The 20,607-nt window shown below is 34.2% G+C and overlaps 1 protein-coding gene across 1 annotated transcript in view; it reads left to right on the plus strand.

The window, feature by feature from the left end:
- The window catches only part of CADM2 (cell adhesion molecule 2), a 1,340,404-nt gene that overhangs the window by 1,153,077 nt on the left and 166,720 nt on the right, over positions 1-20,607 (plus strand). The window contains exon 7 of the mRNA XM_043991897.1: positions 13,336-13,506. Within this exon, the coding sequence (XP_043847832.1) occupies positions 13,336-13,506 (171 nt within the window). The remainder of the gene's footprint in view (positions 1-13,335; positions 13,507-20,607) is intronic.

Below are 20,607 nucleotides of genomic sequence, written 5' to 3' on the forward strand. Positions count from 1 at the left end.
TTCTTTTTTTTATAATAGTCAAAATCTTCCATAATCCTTTATCATATGATTTTATAAATGAATTGTGTGATTTTGGATCACCATCTCTCTCCTTGACAATTTAAATCAATTATGTGCTGACTAAGGCGCTTTCTGTGCTCTGTTGGTATTGTTGTGACAATAGATTTAGAGCCCCTGAATATCTGCATATATTTATAGTTATCAGTGTTGATTCTATTTCTGATGCCCATTTACCTTATTTCATTGCTTAGTACTTGTTTAAGTAGTTCAGGATTTTGCTGTTTCAATTACACACCTTTTATCATTATTATTCTTTCTTTTTGCTTTTTTATTAATTCTGATTTTGCCTTGACAAGTCAGTGGTCTGGATGTCTACGGACCGGTGATTCAGGAATAACTACTAAATCAATAACAAGTCTTTTCCTGTCTGTTACAATTTAATCTACCTCATTAATTTTTTTTCTGAAATGTTATTTGGGACCTGCCATGCCCTATAACTTACTACTAATTCTTTTCCTAAAGAAAAAATTCATGTTTATAGAAGAATAAATCTTCTGTTTAGTCTATAGAAGTCTTTTGACTTTCTCATACTTTTTTCCTGAATCATGTATTCTTAGATTTTTTTTTACCATCTTACCTTTCCCCACATTTGTATTTCAGTTACTGAGGATCAAAGTATGTTGTTTTAATTTGGAGAGTCTTATCAAGTTATTCATATTATTTCTCTATGTTTTCTTCATCAACAACTAATTTTTATGGTGACAATGCAACAACATTATCCTAACTATTGTACCTATTATTTAGGCTAGTTTTTTTTTTCCTTTAAAAACATTCAGAACATCTTTATTAGTTGACTCAGGGGACCAAAGGATTAGGCAATTGACATCACTTTCTAATTGACTGAAAAGACATGCACAAAAAAAGATGAGGACTAAGAGGTACCTTCTGTGATGCTTGGCTGGTAGAGTATGATGGGCAACTCAGGCGAAAATAGGCTTGCTCAACTGAATCAATTCAAGGTGTCTTCAATATTTATCCTTGGTGAACATTTCCTTCTATGGTTAAGGATTTCTCCTTTTGTTAATTACCAAATAAACCATCAGTATCTCCTTTTGTCCCATATCAAAACCAAACGACCCAGGGATTGGCCTCAGTTAGGCATAGACCACAACATAAACTTTTGAAAATACTTATCATAAGTAAAGTTGCAAATGACCAGACATATAAAGAATGCTGTTTCTTGTTGCCTTTGGGCATATGATAAAACCAATAACATCACTTCCTTTCTTTTTTGTTTTTTGTTTTTTGTTTGTTTTTTGCGGGGCAATGGGGGTTAAGTGACTTGCCCAGGGTCATGCAGCTAATAAGTGTCAAGTGTCTGAGGCTGGATTTGAACTCAGGTACTCCTGACTCCAGAGCCAGTGCTTTATCCACTGCGCCACCTAGCTGCCCCCACTTCCTTTCTTTTTCTCTCCAAGCCGAAGCTATGAACCAGTTTACTATTTAACTACAACTTCCTTTTTTTTTTTTGCTTGTGTTTATAGTGTCATTATTGACATGATTCCTCTCCTCTAGGATTCCTCTCCTCTAGGATGTCTACTCACTGGTCACAGGACAAGGATTTCACATTTAGGATACTAAGCGATTACAGTTAGGAAGTGGTCTGAAAGCTGTGTTACCCTTTTTTGTCACTTTGCCCTCATCACTGGAGAAGCAGTACAGGACTGAGGGCTATTTTATATTTTTATTTGTTTCATGTATTGCCATAGCTAAAATGAAATTTAGCACCATTTGATAAGTCTCTCCATGATTAGGAGACCAACCGTTCATTGATCTGGCCATAAGTCTATTGCCAAGGCTATACTCAAGGCCTTTCTTGACCGCTAGAACCTGACAGAGCATAACTCCACTGTCATGGATTTCAAGAATTCAGAATCACTTCCATTTCATGAAGTAGCCTTATAGATAAGAAAACTGAAGCCCAGGGAGGTTAAGGGATTTTCCTAGGATCACACAACTAGTAAATAGGTGAGATGGGATATGAACTTAGGTCTTCTAGACTCCAAATGCAGCACTCTTATCTACTGTGCCACCCTAACGAGGTTTTGAACATGAGACTAGGTGGTGCCATTGACATCAACATTGAAGTTAGAAGAAGAAACATCTATGAGAAAAAGATAATAAAGTCTGTTTTAGACATGATGAATTTGAGGTGCTGTTGGGACCATGAAGGAGAACTGCTGTGTTAGCAACTAGACAAGTAGGAATGTTGTCAATGAAAGTATCAGAACGTCCATGTAGCCAAAGTTTTTTTTTTTTATGAAAAATATAAATATTTCGGTACTTTGTATTATTATATAGATAGCTTTAATTATCTCAAGTGAGAGGTTTCCCTTAAGACTGTTTATAAAAAACCAAAATAATATTAGCGACCATTTATATAGCACATTCTATATGCCAGGTATTGTACTAAGTGTTTTGCAATTATTATCTCATTTGATCCTCACAACAACACTGTAGGTGGTATTATTGTTCCCATTTTACAATTGAGGAAACTGAAGCAAACAGAATTTAAGTCCCTTGTCTAGGGTCACATAGATAAGAAGTACCCTGAAGCCCTATTTGAACTCAAGTCTTCTTAACTTTGGGCGTGGTGCTGTATCTGCTGTACTCCCTAGCTTCACCTAACTAGTGGCAAGAACTGGAACTGAAGCATCTTTCTGCCTTTCCAAGTTATTTCATGGATTCAATGTGGCTCTGTGGAATAAATTCCATGAAAAATTTGAGAAATTATTTAGTACTCCCTTTAAATCATGGATAATTTATTTAGAGCTAGAAGGTACCTTAAAGACCATCAAGCCAATATTATTGTGATATAAGAAACGACCAGCAGGATGATTTCAGAAAGACCTGGAAAGCCTCGTATGAACTGATGTATAGTGAACTGAGCAGAACCAGGAGAACATTGTGCAGAGAGAGAGCAATGTTGTTTGATTTAGAACTATTAATGACTTAACTATTCTCAGCAATACCATGATCCCAGACAATCCCAAAGGACAACTGATGAAACATAATATCTATCTAATGCCAAAGAACTGATATTAATGGAACACAGATTGAAGCATGCTATTTTTCACTTTCATTTTTTTCTTTTATTCAAGTTTTCTTGTACAAAATGACTAATACGGTAATGTTTTACATAATTGTACATGTATAACCCATATCTGATTGCTTACTGCCTCATGGAGAGGGGAGGGGAGGGAGGAAAGAAGGGATAAAATTTGGAACTCAAAACTATAAATAAAAATTTTTAAATAAATTATAAATTAAAAAACCCAAAGAATTATATTTTTTGAGGGGAAAATACAACACAAATTCCTTCAATGACCCCAACAAAGAAACAAATGTTTCAGTCTTTACCCTGACAATAATCTTTCCCTCAGGAGGTGAGTAGAATATTTTATCATGAGTCCTCTGGAATAAAAATTCTTAATTTTTTCATATTTATTTGGTTTTATAAATTTGTTATTATGTATATTGTTCTCCTGTTCCATTCATTCTGCATCAGTTCACACAAATCTTTCCAAGTTTCTCTAGAACTATCCCCTCTCAATTCTTATAGCACAGTAGTATTCTCTCATTTTCATATGCCTTAATTTGTTCTGCCATTCCTCAATTGATGGGCACTCCCTTAGTTTACAGATTTTGTTCATTCAAAATGAGCTAGCTCCTCTACATATTTTTATATGGATCCTTTGGAATATATACCTTGTAGTGATTTTAATGGGTCAAAGAGTCATGCACAATTAATAACTTTTGGGGTATAATTCCAAATTGCTTTCCGGAATGGTTAGCTCAAATCACAGTTCTATCATTAGTGTGTTAATGTACCAGTTTTACCAGAGTTCTTGCAGCATTTTCTTTCTTTTTTTTTTTTGTCAATTTTATCAATGTGATGGGCATGATGTGGTAACTCAATTGTTTTAATTTAATTTTAATTAAACAATCAGAATTATTTTTCTAATTATTAGTGGTTTACAGACTCTTTCAAATACTTTGTGATAGTATGGATTTCTTCCTAAGAAAATTACCTATTAATATTTTTTAATCATTTATCAAGCAGGGAATGGCTCTTATTCTTATATATTTCTTTCTTTCTTTCTTTCTTTTTTTGGTGGGACAATGAGGGTTAAGTGACTTGCCCAGGATCACACAGCTAGTAAGTGTCAAGTGTCTGAGGCCGGATTTGTACTCAGGTCCTCCTGAATCCAGGGCCAGTGCTTTATCCACTGTGCCTCCTAGCTGCCCCTTCTTATACATTTCAATAATTTCCACATATAGCCTATAAATGAGACCTTTATCAGAGAAACATTGCAAAGACTTTTTTTTCCATTTACCTTATTCTCTTCTGATTTTAGCTACATTTGTTTGGTTTGTACAGTGACTTTTAAATTTTTATGTAATCCAAATTGTGTATTTAATGGGTTTTTGTTTTGTTTTGTTTTGGGTTTTTTTGTGAGACAATTGGGGTTAAGTGACTTGCCCAGGGTCACACAGCTAGTGTCAAGTGTCTGATTCCGGATTTGAACTCAGGTCCTCCTGACTCCAGAGCCAGTACTCCAACCACTGCACCACCTAGCTGTCCCCATGCATTTTACTTTCTGTGATCCTCTTTATCACTTGTTTTGTCATTAAGTCTTACCCTATCCATAGATCTGATAGGTAATTTCTTCCTTTCTTTTCAAATTTGTTTATAATGTTACCCTTTATACCATCTACCCAATATTGCCCACAAGTACAGGGATATAACATTGATCCACAAAAACTTAAGAACATACTTGTAATAGAAATAGCCACACCAAATACTCCATCTCCAAGCTGGGGGAAATGAAAAGCCTTGAAAAGATTGAGATCTATCAGAAGAAATAAAAATCATGTGGGAACAGGATATAGTTTACATCATTTCATTATCCTGTCTCCTACTGTAGTTACATTGAGGATACTTTCATTGATTCTACAGAAGATCAGCTTATATCTTATTCAACTACAAAAGCAACTATTTTTATCTAACTGTATAATAATAATAGGTAGCATTCACATACTTTAAGATTTGCAAAGTGCTTTACAAATATTAAGTTATTTAACCTCACAACTACTCTAAGAGAGAGATGCTATTATTATCCCCAATTAACAGATCAGGAAACTGACTCAGAAGTTAAGAGACTTGCCTGGGGTCACATAGATATTAAGTGTCAGACTGAATTTGAACTTGGTCCTCCTGACTCAAGTTCAGTGCCACATTCATTATACCACATGGCTGCCCCTTCAATAGTCCAAAAACATTGAATATAAAAGAATAATAGCACACGAATATAAGATTGAAGATGAGTATAAGATAATGACCACAATTCAATAATATTTATATTTTGGCTTCTCATTTATATTTTGCTTTAAGACTTAAAAAGCATGTGAGCAAATGCTTCCTAAAATACCCCACCAAAAGTTGTTGAAGTGATGAAAGACATACTGTAATATAAAGTGCTTTATAAACTTCAAAACACTATATAAAGGTACATAGGTGTTATTGCTTTTCTTTATCACCTTCTCAAACACTGTCAGTGAATATTTATTAAGCACCTACTACATGCCAGGCACTGTGCTAATCCTTGGGGATTCAAAGAAAGTCAAAAGACAGACCCTGCCCTCAAAGAGTTTACCTGAGTAAGAGAAAAGGATTAAAAATGTGCTAGTAATGCAGAAAAAAAATCATGTTTTTAATGCTATTGACAAGTAAAGGAACATTGATAATTGTACTGGAAAACAAGATATTTCTGGAGAGTAAAATAGTGCACTAACTAGAAGGCTGTTTTGGTCTTCCATTCAGTAATAATTTTAGTAAACATGGTAGAGAGAACCAACATAATATAGTAGAAAGACCAAATGCTTTGGCCTCAAGAAGTCCTAAAAGTCCTATTTCTAACAAAAAATTTATGCATATAGGCAGGTCACTTAACCATTTTGTCCATTATTTTGTAATTCTGTAAAATAAGAATAGTAATATTTATACTAATTACAGGGTTGTGAGCAAAACTTTTTAAATCTTGAAGCATAATTTAAATGTGAATTATCATTGTCAGCTTACAACACTGTGGGTGTCACCCAACTATGATTTTCATTCTGACTTTACTCTTCCCTTGCCCCATGACCCCCCAAAACACCAAATTACCAAAACAAAAACCAAACAACTCAGAGAATTTCAGATCTATGCTTGTATAGACTTTTTTTTGCATGTATAGCTACACTTTTCATCCAATACAGTAATTGATGTTCATAATGTCGATTCTAAGGCATCAATTTTTTTTAAAATCAACCTATATTTAGAATATTATATTATAGTAAGGCAAGGATGTGTGTAATGTATTTTTTTCTTTCTTTTTGGTGGGGCAATAAGGGTTAAGTGACATGCTCAGGGTCACACAGCTAGTGTCAAGTGTCTGAGGTCAGATTTGAACTCAGGTCCTTCTGAATCCAAGGCTGGTGCTTTATCCACTGCGCCACCTAGCTGCCCCCTGTGTGATGTATTTACAAAATTTTTTTCTATCAAAAGAATTGAAATGTAAAATGTTTCAGCATTCAAAGGATAATCTTCAAATGGACTGGAATATATTTTATGTAGAAAAACAATTATCTGTTGGAATGTACAGGGCCCAGAGTTAACACTGTAAAGTTTCCCATGCTTTCTTACTCAGACTCACTTGGACTCAATCAATGTTTTAATTTAGTTGGAATTTAGTTTAAATATTGGAGGCATACTTAAATGACATGAAATAAGGAAGAGATGTCAGAGTATATATATATAGCCTGAGAGATGTGGGCAAAAATAAGGAATATCACATGAAAGGATTGGATGATCCTATGGAAGCTACAGTTACCTAATCCTTTTATAGTCTTAAATTGATACAAATATTGGATACAGGGTGATTGTCTACAAAGAACAGATGTCTAGATTTTGATAAAATATATGTTAGTAGTCTCCAAAATACAGGCCAGTCAGATTTACTTAAATTCATGATAAAACTTTATAGTATATTATTTAAAATGTGGGTATTGAGTATCTTTTTTTTTTAAGTAGCAGTCAGAAGAAGCCAGTGTGGTGTGTCATCAAGAACAGGACATGCCAAATTTAATTCCTTTCCTTCTTTGACAGGGTAACTTGAGTGATATTATTGTGTACATGATGGAGGATTCTGAATTAGACAATAGGTTTTTTAGTTGGATTCATCCATAGTCACATGGCTAGATCCAATAGTCACTAATGATTCCATGGCAGCATGGAAGTTGGTCTCTGGGGAGTGCAAAAGTCTATATTTCACTCTTTGCTGTTTAACGTTTTAATCAATGACTTAGGTAAAGACAGATTGTATGCTTCTCAAATTTGTTGATAACAAAATTGGGAGGTTTAGGTAACACATTGTTTGACAAATTCAGGATGCATTGGTCCAAATGTAAGATAAAATTTAATTGGAATAAATTTAATGACTTATACTTGGGTTTTAAAAAATGAATTTGATAATTAGATAGAGGAGACTTAGAGTAGATTTCAGGCTTAGAAAGGTTGTGTGCCTTGCTCAGTATCACATTGTTAGCACAAAGTAGAGCCAGGATTCAAATTTGAATCCAAATCTATCATTTTTTCATTATTTTTATTGCAATCAAAATAAACAAGGAAAAAATAAAACTAATGTAATCTTGGAGTACATTAAGCAAAATAGACCCATCAGACCCATCATGCTCTACCTTAATCAAATCACACCTGCAGTATTGTTTTCAGTTCAGCTGTATGTTTCAATATGAACATTGATAAGTTGGAGAGAATTTATAGAATGGTGATAAAGGCCTCAAGATTATGTTGTACAATGACTAGTTGAATACTTTGATTATAACATAGTATAGATTTAATAATCATTACAATGGCTAATTATGATTTTAGGAGACCAGGGATAAAGAATGCTACCCACCTTCTCATATAAAGGTGATGAACTAAATATGTAGAATTAAGAAATCTATTGTTTAACCATTGTAGAAATTTATTTTACTTGAATATGTATGTTTATTCCAAGGTTTTATCCTCCTCCCATATATAGTGAGAAGTAAAAAAAAAATGTTAGTTAAAAATAAATTTAATGAAAATTAGGTCTACTGATTAAAATTGGAGAATCTATAGATGTTTATTCTGGAGAAGACAGGGTTAGAGGCATGATATCTGTCATCATGTATCTGAAGGACTGCCATGTTGAAGAGAGATTAGATGTGCAAGAGGGTAGAGGACAGAGGTGGGAACATTGAGTAGAAATTGCAGAGGGATATGTTAGGTCTTGATTTGAGAAAAAATGTCCTAATCGTTAGAGTTATCCAAAAGTACTGCCTTAGGAGGTAGTATAGAACTTCATTCATCTTTAGTGTGCAGAAATTACTTACCCTACTATCAATAATGCACATATATGACTTCATATGTGTAATGAATTTCATATTACTTGCCTTCTCAATAGGCAGGCTAGAGAGATGGAGATAATTTGGAACTGGAAAATATGTGTGAGTGTGTGTGTGTGTGTGTGTGTGTGTACATATATATTATTTAAGAGAAAGCATTGGGGTAGAGGTGGGAATGTATGCAAGTAGGCCTAGAATTAAAACACTGGTATGTAAATGTGTCTGAGAAAGCTGACCCTTTTTCTTTTTTTTCTTTTTTCTTTTTTAGTGAGGCAATTGGGGTTAAGTGACTTGCCCAGGGTCACACAGCTAGTAAGTGTTAAGTGCCTGAGGCCGGATTTGAACTCTCCAGGGCCGGTGCTCTATCCACTGCACCATCTAGCTGCCCGGAAAGCTGACCCTTTTTCTTGTAAAAATGAACCGATTCAGAAATTACTTAAAAATCATCAATATTTTGTTTTCTATTAAAATTGAATTTATGGAATGAGAAAATTCACATATATGTATATGCATATATATGTGTATGCATCTATATACATACACGAATAAGTTCCTTCAATAGCAATTTTATATTCATACTCATTTAATGACTATTTTTATATCTTGTTAATCATGTAATCTTGTATAGAGAATATTTGCAAATTTACTAGCAGGGTTCAAAAATGTAGCCTGGGCCCATGAAACAGCATAAAACAGTAGACTCCCATCATAGGATATTGTGGGGCTTGGATTCAGAAGAACTGAGTTTGAGTGTCTGTTTGCCATTTAGTACCTGTTATGATCGTCACTAAATCATTTCAATCTTCCAGAGCCTTTATGACTTAGTTGTAATTCTCAGATACTCTATTTTCACTGCCTTCTTTAGAGTCAAGTGAAATTCATCTTTTCTGGGACATGTTCTTTTTCCTTTCTATCTCTTGATTTTCTTTCATATTATTCCTTATTTTTCATAGGTTTGGCTAATCTTTTTCTTCTTCAAAAACATTTTAAAATATATACATGTAGTATATAGGACTGTGTCCAAACAATATTATCAAGTAAGTATTGATGGTTCCCACCCTCCACTCCAGGAATCCTTACTAAATCATCTCAACAAAGGCTTACCCCATTTAGATAGATATATATGACATAGAGTTTCTTCACTCTCTCCCCTGTTTTTGTCCTATGTCCCAATCCCCTGCAAAGTATGCTGGGGAAATGATAAACTAATATTGGCTAATGTGATAGCGTGTTAGTGTATATTAGTTCTTCCTGAACAAAAGAGATGCATTCTAACTGTGCATTTTATGTAGACAATGCCTTAACTCAAAAGAAGAAACTGAATAATTTTGACTAGCCCTTAAAGTTTCCTTCAACTAGCAAAGGACTACCTATGTTGTCTGTTATATCAATGTCAATCTTTTGTGAAAATTATATCCTAAATTCTAAAGCCAAATATTATTTTTCCTTTTTTGTTCTCTCTCTATATTTTCTAGCCTATTGTTATTAATTATAATGCTTAATAAAAGTCATGTTATAATAAAAAATTAAAAAGCAAATAGTGCTTCAGTTTTTCTTTCAAATAAATTATTTGTGTGATTACATTTTATTTTTCAAATATCCTATTATGAGCCTTTTATTAAATAACAGCAGATTGTATGTTTTCAGTTAAAATTAAGCTAAATGATGCATTCTTTTTTTTTTTTTTTGCAGGGCAATGAGGGTTAAGTGACTTGCCCAGGGTCACATAGCTAGTTAAGTATCAAGTGTCTGAGGCCGGATTTGAACTCAGGTAGTCCTGAATCCAGGGCCAGTGCTTTATCCACTGTGCCACCTATCTGCCCCCTAAATGATACATTCTTAAAGAAAATATATAAGAAAATAGATGTGTTGGTTTGCATTTCAAATAAACACAACATTTGTTAAAAACTGAATAAGAGGGGCAGCTAGATGGCACAGTAGTAAAGCACCGGCCCTGGATTCAGGAGTACCTGAGTTCAAATCCGGCCTCATACACTTAATACTTACTAGCTGTGTGACCCTGGGCAAGTCACTTTACCCTCATTGCCCTGCCCAAACAACAACAACAACAACAAAAAACAAAAAAACTGAATAAGAAAAAATGTTTCTTATACATTTCTTGAAAATATAAACTTTTGGGGCTGCTAGGTGGCACAGTGGATAAAGCACCACCTCTGGATTCAGTAGTACCTGAGTTCAAATCCGGCCTCAGACACTTGATACTTACTAGCTGTGTGACCTCGGGCAAGTCACTTAACCCTCATTGCCCAGTCAAATTTTACACACACACACACACACACACACACACACACACACACACACACACACACACACACACACACACACACCCCTCTGGTTAGGGTATGGTGGTATACTTTTCTAATCTTTTCTGCCCAGAGACGCTGAAGCTACTCAATCTCTTGGGACAGAGAGTTCTGAATTTGCAAGGGGCCAAGCCAATGGGGTATCCATATTAAGTTCAGAATTAAAATGGGGAATACCAGGAAGCAAGTATCACCAGGTCACCTAAGGAGGAACAAACCGACCCAAGTTGGAGATGAAGCAGGTCATAACTCTTGTGCTGATGAATATGCAACCCTGGTTTGAGCTGCTTCAATTCCCTCCTATATGAAATAAAGAAACCAAATAAAGAAATGGATGAAAGGAGCAAAGGAAGGAAAGAGGAAATTAAAGAGGAAAACATAATCTTGCTAGGAGACAATATTTTCTCTTTGCTGTGTTTCTAAATCTGGAAAAAGAAAAACTGTATTAATAAAAGGAAATTAGTTCTTCAGGGTTTTTTTTTTAGCAAATTATTGACAAATTGGGAAGTTCAGAAGAAATGAGTAGATTTCCATATTAGCAAAGAACTAAATCAATACTCAATGATTTTACTTTAGCAGAAATCAGAACTTTATATTTTTATTGTTATAGTAGCAAAGCAGAATTTAATTTGCAAATGCTAAAAACCAAGGAACTGTATTAGGCCATCAGAAATTGAGATGTTGTGCAGACATATGTTTCCAAGCCAATGGGAAGGAAAAAATCCTAAACCAAGTGTAGTTTATTCAGAATTAAAAAGCAGAATTCTGATAGAAACTAGATGTAGGTATTTGCATTCTTTTAGAAGTCCTTCTTTCCCTTTATCTCATGGATATACTATTTTAATAAAAACAGCTGAGGAAATAGAATGCCTTTTTATAATGGAACTTATTTAAGCAAAATATTATCTAATGTATGATTATGAACACATAAATATACATACACAATTTGAAAGAAGGCAAGTATGACCTCATCTGTTTATTCCTCGACTAAAATTTAAAGATCTTTATTATGACAAATCAATATGACAAGGTTGTTCTTTTGCTGAAATAAACAAAAATCAATGAGCCATATAAATAGCTTTGTGCTGAATAATACATATCCAATATTTCTTTAAAGGTAACCTAGAAAAAGAAATATATCTTTGAATTGTAACTTCCCCCAGTCCTCTGGCTAAACTAATGTTACTGTCCTACTGTGTCATTTATTTTTTTATATATGTAATACACACTTAAACAAAATATTTCATGTAATTTATTTTTTAAAAGGCACAGAGGAAGGAGTGAGAAGAATGGTAGAGGGGTATAGAGAATATAGGTAAAGTAGAAGCACTTTTAATATTAATTTGTTTTGGTTTTTTGTTTTGGTCTTGGCAAGGCAATGAGGGTTGAGTGACTTGTCCAGGGTCACACAGCTAGTAAGTGTTAAGTGTTTGAGGTCATATTTGAACTCAGGTCCTCCTGAATCCAGGGCTGGTGCTTTATCCACTGGGCCACCTAGCTACCCCCACCTTTAATATTAATTTGAGGTATTGTTATAATGAGTGCTTTAGCCTCAGACTATTGATTCCTCCTCTGATCTATCAAAATTCTCAAATACTTTTGAGCTACTTCAGGAGTAAGAAATTCCAAAATAAATGAAATCATTACTAAAAAGATTTATACAAAGAAATAACTCTTAGTTGTACTTTCAGTGCCTAATGAGTGATGAACCATTATTCCAAATGGTAAGAGAAGGATTCTTTTCTTTTTTTTTTTTAATCTAACATTGTGCTCTTTTAGCTTATATGGGTTTTAGGATCCATAAGGATCAATAAAAATTTGTATATCCCTATTCATGCTGAAATGAATTCCTCAACAATTGAATAACATTTTATCTGAAAGCAGAGTTCACACTACATAGACACATTTGAATATTCAAAATGCTCAGGTCATCCTATTCCCTCCTTTGGTAGCCAAAGATGACAACACCTTTATCTTGCACATTCTCCAGAAATATGTTCACTGACTTCATGTTGTTCATGTTTAAATCATAGTTCAACAATTTTATGCTTTCTTTTATGCATTATAAAACCTTCTTCTACAAATGGATAGATATGAATAATCTCCCCCACCCCATATTGTATTATTGTTATTAGAATAAGAAAACATTCCCTTAAGTGAAACTGCTAATTCTAAGGAAAGGAAGAAAGGAGTCTACATTTCCCAAATGATCTGCAGAGAAAGCTTGTATCTATTTGTAATCAAGATCATTTGGAGAATGTGGGAAAGAGAATGTTATTTTGTTAATCTTTCCCTTTATTTCATTTTAAAATTGCTCTATTTAAATCCATTTTAGCAAATCATTGTATTTTTCTTTTTCAGTCTGAAATGGATTGAATGCTAAACCAGCAAACAATTGGTCTTTTAAAAAAAACTAAAGATGGAGGAAAGTAAATTTCATAAAATTGTTCAATTTAATGTGATCTGTTAATATTTTGAAAGAAAATGTCACAGTGTTATAAATGGTATGTTTTGCTTTCAGATGTCAAATACTTAAAAGAAGAGGATGCAAATCGCAAGACATTCACTGTCAGCAGTACACTTGATTTCCGAGTGGATCGAAATGATGATGGCGTAAAAGTAATTTGCAGAGTAGACCATGAATCTCTAAACTCCACACCTCAGGTAGCAATGCAGGTCCTAGAAATACACTGTAAGTAAACATTTTTTCCCCTTAAACTTGTGCACTAAATCTTTCCTTTACCTTTTAAAGCAAATCCACATTGTTTATCTTATAGCAGAATTCAGATCAATTAAATAAAACCATTTCTTGTTAATGGTATTCACAGAGAAGGAAGACTTATCTGAATCTCATTATTGATAAAGAAAAGTTTAAAAAAAAACTTGGTAGTTTAAAAGACTAGTTTTTAAAATGTTTGTTGATTACCAAAAAACAAAAAACAAAAACCCCAAAACAGGGCCTTTTTTGTGAACAACCAAGTAAAAATATTAGCAGGCCTCAACAGGGCATGGACAATTGAATCCAAAAAAGGGTAGTTTAATGCCCATAGTAAATACACCCCTCTATTTTAAATTTCTAAAAAAAAAAAAAATAGAACTTTACTACAATCAGAATATGACAAAATAAAAAGCAAAGGTAAAGTGAGAATAAAATTGGAGAACGTGAATTCTAATTTTTAAATTGTATTTAAGCCCTTCCATAGGTTTTTAAGGGATGACCATTATATAATCTTAGGTTTTTATATGCCCTGAAGATATTATCTTGTTTTTATTACTGTGAAAAAAGGTTGAAAGTGCTTCATATCTTGAAAAGTCAAATGCAAAACTCATTTCCCATATGTATTTTTATGCATACAATACTCTATGTACATACAAATGTCCTATTTGAGATTTGACTTTCTCCAAATCTATGTTGTCCTTTGCTTGTGTTTGAACCATTTATCTATTTAATGCAGTGTTTGTCCACTGTAGCACAAAGGGCCCCCCAGAAGGTTTATTTATTGTCAGACTGACAGATTTCATGACCAAAACTCAAATCGGTCAATCGGGGCTAACTTTGTCTTCTTACATTGGAGATAAATCTAGTAAATTGTTTCCTATGGCATTTTATTGTTTAGTCTGTGAATGGTACAGTATAGTGAAGTAATACGTTGTTAACTTAAGTTACTTATAATCAATTATAGTATTTAAAAATTTTTATATGCTTCTTTCTTAGTTACTTCAATTTCATAATTTCTCATTTCTCCCTTTGATCAAGTAGTTCTTTAAAATAATTTTAAAATGGGGCAGCTAGATGGCGCAGTGGATAGAGCACTGGCCCTGGATTCAGGAGTACCTGAGTTCAAATCCAGTCTCAGACACTTAACACTTACTAGCTGTGTGACCTTGGGCAAGTCACTTAACCCCAATTGCCTCAAAAAAAATAATTTTAAAATGATTTCATATGTTATAATGAATGAAGGGCATCAGAATTCCTTTACTCGCACTTTCTTGCCTTATAGGCAAAACCAATAAGAAAAAATTAAAACAAAGTTAAATGATTACATGAAATTCAAATTTCAACCTAAAATTGAAAGAAAATCAAGGTAATTTGGTTTTACAGATTTCAGAAAGAAGCTGAGGCATATACTGTGGGTATTCTTAGCTGTGTAATTGCCTTTTTAGTTTACTGAATTCTAGAAGAGCTTATTCATTAAATATATGTTACTAAGGAGCATGGAAACATGATGAATTATTAAGGGCTCCACTTGTTGAAGATTTAATGATGATAGATGTAGAGATACATACATACACATGTATGTATGAATACATGCATACACATACATATGTACACCTACATATATTTGTGTGTGTGTATGTATATGCACACACAGTATATCCCCACGGGATGGCAGACCAATTATAAAACAAAACAAAAACAAAAACAAAAACAAACCCTTTCACTTTGTCTTAGTTTAGTGAATATGTTTCTGGAAGGCAGAGAAAAAAAAATCTATTTAATTTCTTTTTCACAGCATCTAGTATACCACCATGCATGTGGAGGAACTTAATTAAAATTATTTTATGATAATGTTGCTTGTCCCTCTAGGGTACAAAATTTCCCATTGTGTCAGTGGGGGCAATTTCAGCAGCTGGTCTCAGAGCCATAGTAAAGTAGGTTTCAGTTATACATAGGTGGGGCCTTAAAACATCCCTGAGGATGAAAGATAACAGAGATTATCACCAGGTTTTCCTTTGCTTTTTTTTCTTTATCTGGAAGGAAAAATTCTGTCTCTATGAAGGGCCTAAACTAGTCCCCAGGATGCTGTGTCTACCCCACAAAAACTCCCAGATTACTGAGATCTCCTCAGACTCCATGAGTATGTAAAATAATATAACAAAAACACATTTGTAGATCTCTCCAAAGTTCTTTCCTTAGACCCTTCCCATGTATCACTGACCCCATTTTAGGGCTGAGGCAGCCAAGACTCTGGGAGGTGAAATGCTTTGTTCATGATCCCAGAGAAAGTAAGCGATCACTCCATCCAGGAGATAGCATCCAGGAGATCAGTACATTTGCTTATATTTGTTATTGGGCAGGGCTTCTAACTTTGTATTCCAGCTAATGTCCCATAAGGTGTGAGAGAGGGTCAGAAACAGAAAAGAGGCTTTAAGAAGCAGGGTTGAAATAGAAAATGGTAGGGAAGCCTATCACAGTTTCAAAATCTCCTGGCTTAGATATGGGATGGGAAATGTATACTTACAACTTGGAATGTTGAGGGAACTTGTAACCTGGCTTAGGAGGGCTAGCTCACCCAAAGAATTGGAGGCTCACTGTGAATCTTGTAAAAAAAAAAAAAAAGATTTATCAGGAGAAAGAGATATATATCCAGGAGACAGAGTCACTATGGAAACTGTCTTCTAAGTAAGAGAAGAGCTGGTCTCTTTAATATGTTTATAAACAAAGCTATCAAAACAACTGGGAGGTGATTGAAACAACTGGGAAGGGATGCAAAGTAGCTAGGAGGGGCAAAACAATTGAGAAGGGAAAGAACTGGTAAGGAGTGCCTGTAATATGAATAGCAGCCATTTATATCAATATATCATCTTTGTTCCTTGCAGACCAGGGTCTTTGTGTGGGCTACACTGCATTCCTGAGGTGGGAGGCAGAGCTGTTTTTCCCTTGGGGAAGTTTAAAGATTCCTTGGCAGTTAGGGTTTTGGGTTTCTTGGGGTCCCCCATCCCACTATAAGAACACATGCAAAGAGAACCAAGGAACCACACCTATAGCAAACAAAACAAAACAAAACATCCCCTTTCCCTTCCTGTCTTCTATATACTCTTCCTATGGTTGGTATGACATAAGTTACAGCAATGTAGAAAAAGACATAGATGAGTTTTAGGTAATAGCAGGGGATTACCAAAATCAATGAACAGGCATTTATTTAAGTGCCTACTTTATGCCAAATCTATGCTAAGCAGTGGAGATACAAATAGAATGCATGAAACTATCCCTACTACCAAAGAACTTTAATGGAGAAGCCAAAAAAAGTGCATATATAGGTATGTACAGAATAAATATAAAAACAATGCAAAGTAGTTCAATACAAGGACATTTATAAGAGAGGTCAGTAGCAGTTGGATGCTTCAGAAAAGGATCCATGTAGATGTTGGTGCTTGAAATGCTTCTTGAACGGAGAGATTCTAGGAGTGTGAAGTGAAGAAGAAGTCAGGGTTAAATGGATTCACAAGTGAATTTTACTAAGCATTTTAAGAACAATTTATTCCGATATTACATAAACTATCTGCAAAAATAGGCAAAGGTGTCCTACCAAATTCCTTTTGGGTTCCCCATGCATAAAATACACTCAGAATAACCATTTCAAATAATTTTAAGGGATGTTCAAGTGTTATGAGGGAGGAATGGAGAAAAGGCCATTTTGGCTAGATCAACAATTGTGGAAGGAGGTGTAATGTCAAATGAGCCATGCAAATAGGGTGAAACTAGGTTGTGAAGGATTGTAAAAGTCTTACAAATGAGTTATATTTGATCCTAGAAGTAAGAGGAAGCCACTGGAATTTATTGATATGGTTAGATGTGTGCTTAAGAAAAATCACTGGCAGCAATAATTTACCAACAAAAACAACAGTTTTTATAGCCTTTCATAACCTAGACAACTCCTATCTTTCACATCTTCTTACACCTTACTCCCCAACATGCACTCTTTAATTCCAGGGACACTGGTCTTCTTCCTGTTCCAGAACAAGACACTCCATCTCCTGGCTGCAGATAATTTCTTCGCCCGTCCTCCATGCCTGGAATTCTCTCCCTCCTCAGTCCCACTAGTGTCTTTCCTGATTTCTCATAAGAACCAACTAAAATCCCATCTACAAAAATTCTTTCCCAACCTCTCCTAACTCCAGTACCTCTCTGCCTTAATTATTTATCACAGTATACCTTGTTTGTACATATTTGTTTGCTTTTTGTCTCCCTGGAACCCTATTTGATTGTGAGATCCTTTATGATAGGTACTATCTCCATCACTTAACATAGTGCCTGGAACATAGTAGGCAGTTAATAAATATTTATTCATTGACTGGCTGAATATAAATAGCACTTGAAATTTTTCAAAGCACAGTCCAAACATCATATTTTACCATCACAACAATCCTGGAAAGCAAATGATATTATTATTATTATTATCATCATCATCATCATCATCATCATCATCATCATCATCATCATCTTATAGGTGAGGAAACTGAGTCAAATAGAGGTTTAATGAATTGCCCAAGGCCTCAGAGCTTATAAATGCCTGAAGCTAGATTTGAACTGAAATCTTTCTGACTCCAGGGCAAGTGCTCCCTCTAGCTACCTCTAATCAGAGACTAGGGTGAACTTAAGACAAGGAGACTAGTTAAAAGCCTTTTGCAATAATCTTTGGAAATGAAGGATTATCATTATGTTAAGTTCTGCATGAGAAACCCTGTATTTGGAGTTCATGGTTCCTAATTAGGGATTTCTAGCCTACAGTGCCCATGGCGATAGTGTGTCATTTTAATTTATTTGTTTTTCCTAAACTGTGCAATGATATTGCTGTTTATAAGAAAGCATTGATATGTACTTCTTAACAATTATTATTCATATTATTTAAGGACAACAAATGAGTCAGTGAATATAGTAAATGGAGGCTCTGCCATGAAGCAAGGAAGAGCTGTATTCAGATCACATGCCAGCTGTGTGACCCTGGGCAAGTCATTTAACTTCTCATTGCTTTAGAAAATTCTCCGAAGTGACATATTGCAGATATGGTTATGACCTTTATTTATAGAAATGAGTTTCCCTACCTGGAATTCCTTTATACCAATCAAAACACATATCCAAACCCTAAACATGTCTCCTTAAAAACAATGCTAGTAAATTATTAGCAAATGGCAGAGATTATCTTTAATTAATATATTTAAGATGCATTGGGGTTTTTTTGCGTGTAATTCAGGCATTTTTGAGTCATGTCCAACGTTTTGTGACCCCATTTGGGGTTTTCTTGGCAAAGATACTGTAGTGCTTTGCCATTTCCTTCGCTAGCCCATTTTATAAATAAAGAAATTCATGTAAACAGATTTAAGCGACTTGTCCAGGATCACAAAGCCAGAAAGTGTCTGAGGCCACATTTGACCGCGTGAAGATGAGTCTTCCTAACTCCAGGCCAGACACTTTATCGACTGTGCTATCTACTAACCTTTTTACCTTTAATTTAATGCAGCCTTTTCATCACAAATCATAGGAATATGTAAAAAAAGTTCCTACATAATATAAACAGGTAGCAATGTTCAGTAAATCTAAATATATTTGGGAAATATCTCATTCATTTTACTGGTTTACTTAAGTCCCTTAGAAATAATATGGTTTTTTTTACTTGTATGACTTCATATTTTTAGTGTAACAGATTGTATGAGTCAGTTTTTATTTAATTCTCAGCAGGAATACTGTATCAGCACTAACAGAAGGAATCATGTAGAAAACATAGGGAATAAAACAATTAAGAGTAACTACAAGTTCTTTTTCCACCAATTATATAGATGATAATTACACAAACCAAGTCAAATATTTTTTAAAGAGTAAAATGAAGGGAAGTTTGGAACATGTTTGGTTTAATGAAACCATTCTGAGAAATTTTGCATGCTGTCTTAGAAAAATAATAACAAAACCCAAAAGCATTATTTGAGAAACTGGTCTAAAATTAATAGATAGAATAATGTATGTTACTAAACCATTATTTCTTTAGGTCATGATGAATTTAAATTATAAATCATTTAAATGCTTAGATCCCATGTAAAACAAAAAAGTTTTAAATTAATAAATACTTGTAATAAGAGATTCTAAGTGTGAGCAATAAAAAAAATAATATCTGTGCACAAAAGCACAGTGCCATAATTTGCATGTTTAAATGAGATCAATTAGGTTAATGATGGATGAAAATATGAAATCCATTATTTAAATGCAAAATAACTTTTAAAACTTGTGGGTTCATTTGCTGCCAAAGTTTGATCTATCAAAGCAGCTATCTAGTTCAAATGGTTAATGTGTAGTCCAAACCTTTATTATTCAGAGACATTTCAAATCAGGTCTGCATGTAAAAAAAATAATTGATTACATTTTTTTTTTGCTAGCATCTATCAATCAAAAGTATAATAGAGCATTTCTACACAGATTTCTCCATGTTTTTGTTTTCTTTGTTTTGCTCTTTAGGCAACAAAATTACTACGTATCTTAAAGTGGTTTGTGATTGAAAAATGACACCAACCATTTCCCGGGACTTTCTAATATGCATTTTACAAGTTGGCAGCTTGAACACTTTCGATTACTTGACCACTGTTTGTCCTCTTATTGTCCTGTGCACCTGCAGGAGAAGTCATAAATTTGGTGAAATATAATGTTCTCCCCAAATATTTTCCCTTTAGTTCTACTTAACCCAAGAGAACATTTTTTAAAACATCTGATTAGAGTAGAACAGATCCCAAAAAAGAATTTTTACATGCTCATTTCCACAGTAGTCATAATTAAGCCTTAAAGATAATGACTAGACCTGTGGTTTCAAAAGGAGAGAGAATTCCTCCGTGAAAATAAAACGTTTTACCAGTGAAGGTCACCATGTTTCCTGCAACTTAGAATCTTAAGAGAATTGTCTCAAGCATTGGCTGGTTCCGTGACTTGACAGAGATAGGACATGAACTAGTGTCTTTTAGGCCAGTTTTCTATCCACTAAACACACTGCCTCTCTAACTGAACAGAAAGATTAAAATTAAAGGCAGC

This window comes from Dromiciops gliroides, chromosome 3, assembly GCF_019393635.1.
Source record: "Dromiciops gliroides isolate mDroGli1 chromosome 3, mDroGli1.pri, whole genome shotgun sequence".
In the NCBI taxonomy this organism is placed as follows: domain Eukaryota; kingdom Metazoa; phylum Chordata; class Mammalia; order Microbiotheria; family Microbiotheriidae; genus Dromiciops; species Dromiciops gliroides.